At 45.8% G+C, this 1,118-nt stretch overlaps 1 protein-coding gene across 1 annotated transcript in view; it reads left to right on the top strand.

Annotated features, from left to right (window-relative positions):
- EIF3L (eukaryotic translation initiation factor 3 subunit L) overlaps window positions 1–1,118 on the top strand; it is a 32,907-nt gene that overhangs the window by 12,572 nt on the left and 19,217 nt on the right. Inside the window, exon 7 of the mRNA XM_012814182.2 lies at window positions 791–864. Within this exon, the coding sequence (XP_012669636.1) occupies window positions 791–864 (74 nt within the window). The remainder of the gene's footprint in view (window positions 1–790; window positions 865–1,118) is intronic.

The following is a 1,118-nucleotide window of genomic DNA, read 5'->3' as shown; positions in this document are numbered from 1 at the left end:
AAAAAAAAAAGAGGTAGGGTCTCCCTCTTGTCACTGGAGCTACTGGAGTATGGTTGTGTGACCACAGCTCCCTATAGCCTCAAACTCTTGGGTTTAAGTGATCCATGTCAGCCTCCCAAGTAGCTAGGACTATAGTTATGGACCACTGTGCCTGGCTAATTTATTTTTACAAATTTTATTTTTTGACCAGACACTGTGCTTCACACCTCTAATTCTAGCACTCTGGGAGGCCAAGGTGGGTGGATTGCTTGAACTAAGAAGTTCAAGATCAGCCTGAGCAAAGTGAGACCCCCATCTCTAGTAAAAGTAGAAAAACCAGCTGAGCATCGTGTTGGGCACCTGTAGTCCCAGGTACTTGAACTGAGACGGGAAGGATTGCTTAAGTTGAAGACTTTGAGGTTGCTATGAACTATGATGCCATCGCACTCTACCAAGGATGACAAAGTGAAACTTTCAAAAACAGAAAAAAAAATTTTTTTGAGACAGGGTCTCAGTAGGCTGCCAAGGCTGTTTTTTTTTTTTTGCTGTTTTGGCAGGGGCTGGGTTTGAACCCGCCACCTCTGGTATATGGGGCCAGTGCCTTACTCCTTGAGCCACAGGTGCTGCTACAAGTAGCTGGGATTATGGGCAGAAGTCATCATGCTCAGCTGTAGGAGGATTTTAATGTGCAAGTGGGAAAAGGGGAGGTCTTATAATTCCTATTTCTCTTTAAAGAGAAGTTACAGAGAACATTCTGCTGCCTCACTGAGTCATTACTCTGAATCTGACTTTTTTGTGATCTCTTGTACAGATGCTGATGGTCCTGCTCCCCTTGAACTGCCCAATCAGTGGCTCTGGGATATCATCGATGAGTTCATCTACCAGGTATCTGATCAGCTTCAGCCTTGCTGCTTTCATTGTTTATGTTACTGAAAAGTACATAGTTTAAAAACATCTGTATTGGCAGCACCTGTGGCTCAAGTGGCTAAGGCACCAGCTACATACACCTAAGGTGGCAGGTTCGAATCCAGCCCAGGTCCGCCAAACAATGACGGCTGCAACCAAAAAATAGCTGGGCATTGTGGCAGGTGCCTGTGGTCCCAGCTACTTGGGAGGCTGAGGCAGGAGACTTGCTTGAG

This window comes from Otolemur garnettii, unplaced genomic scaffold (genome assembly GCF_000181295.1).
Source record: "Otolemur garnettii isolate 467f Iridium unplaced genomic scaffold, OtoGar3 scaffold00007, whole genome shotgun sequence".
Classification (NCBI taxonomy): Eukaryota; Metazoa; Chordata; class Mammalia; order Primates; family Galagidae; genus Otolemur; species Otolemur garnettii.
Note: the sequence above shows the minus strand (reverse complement) of the source record. Positions and strands in the feature narration are given on the sequence as shown.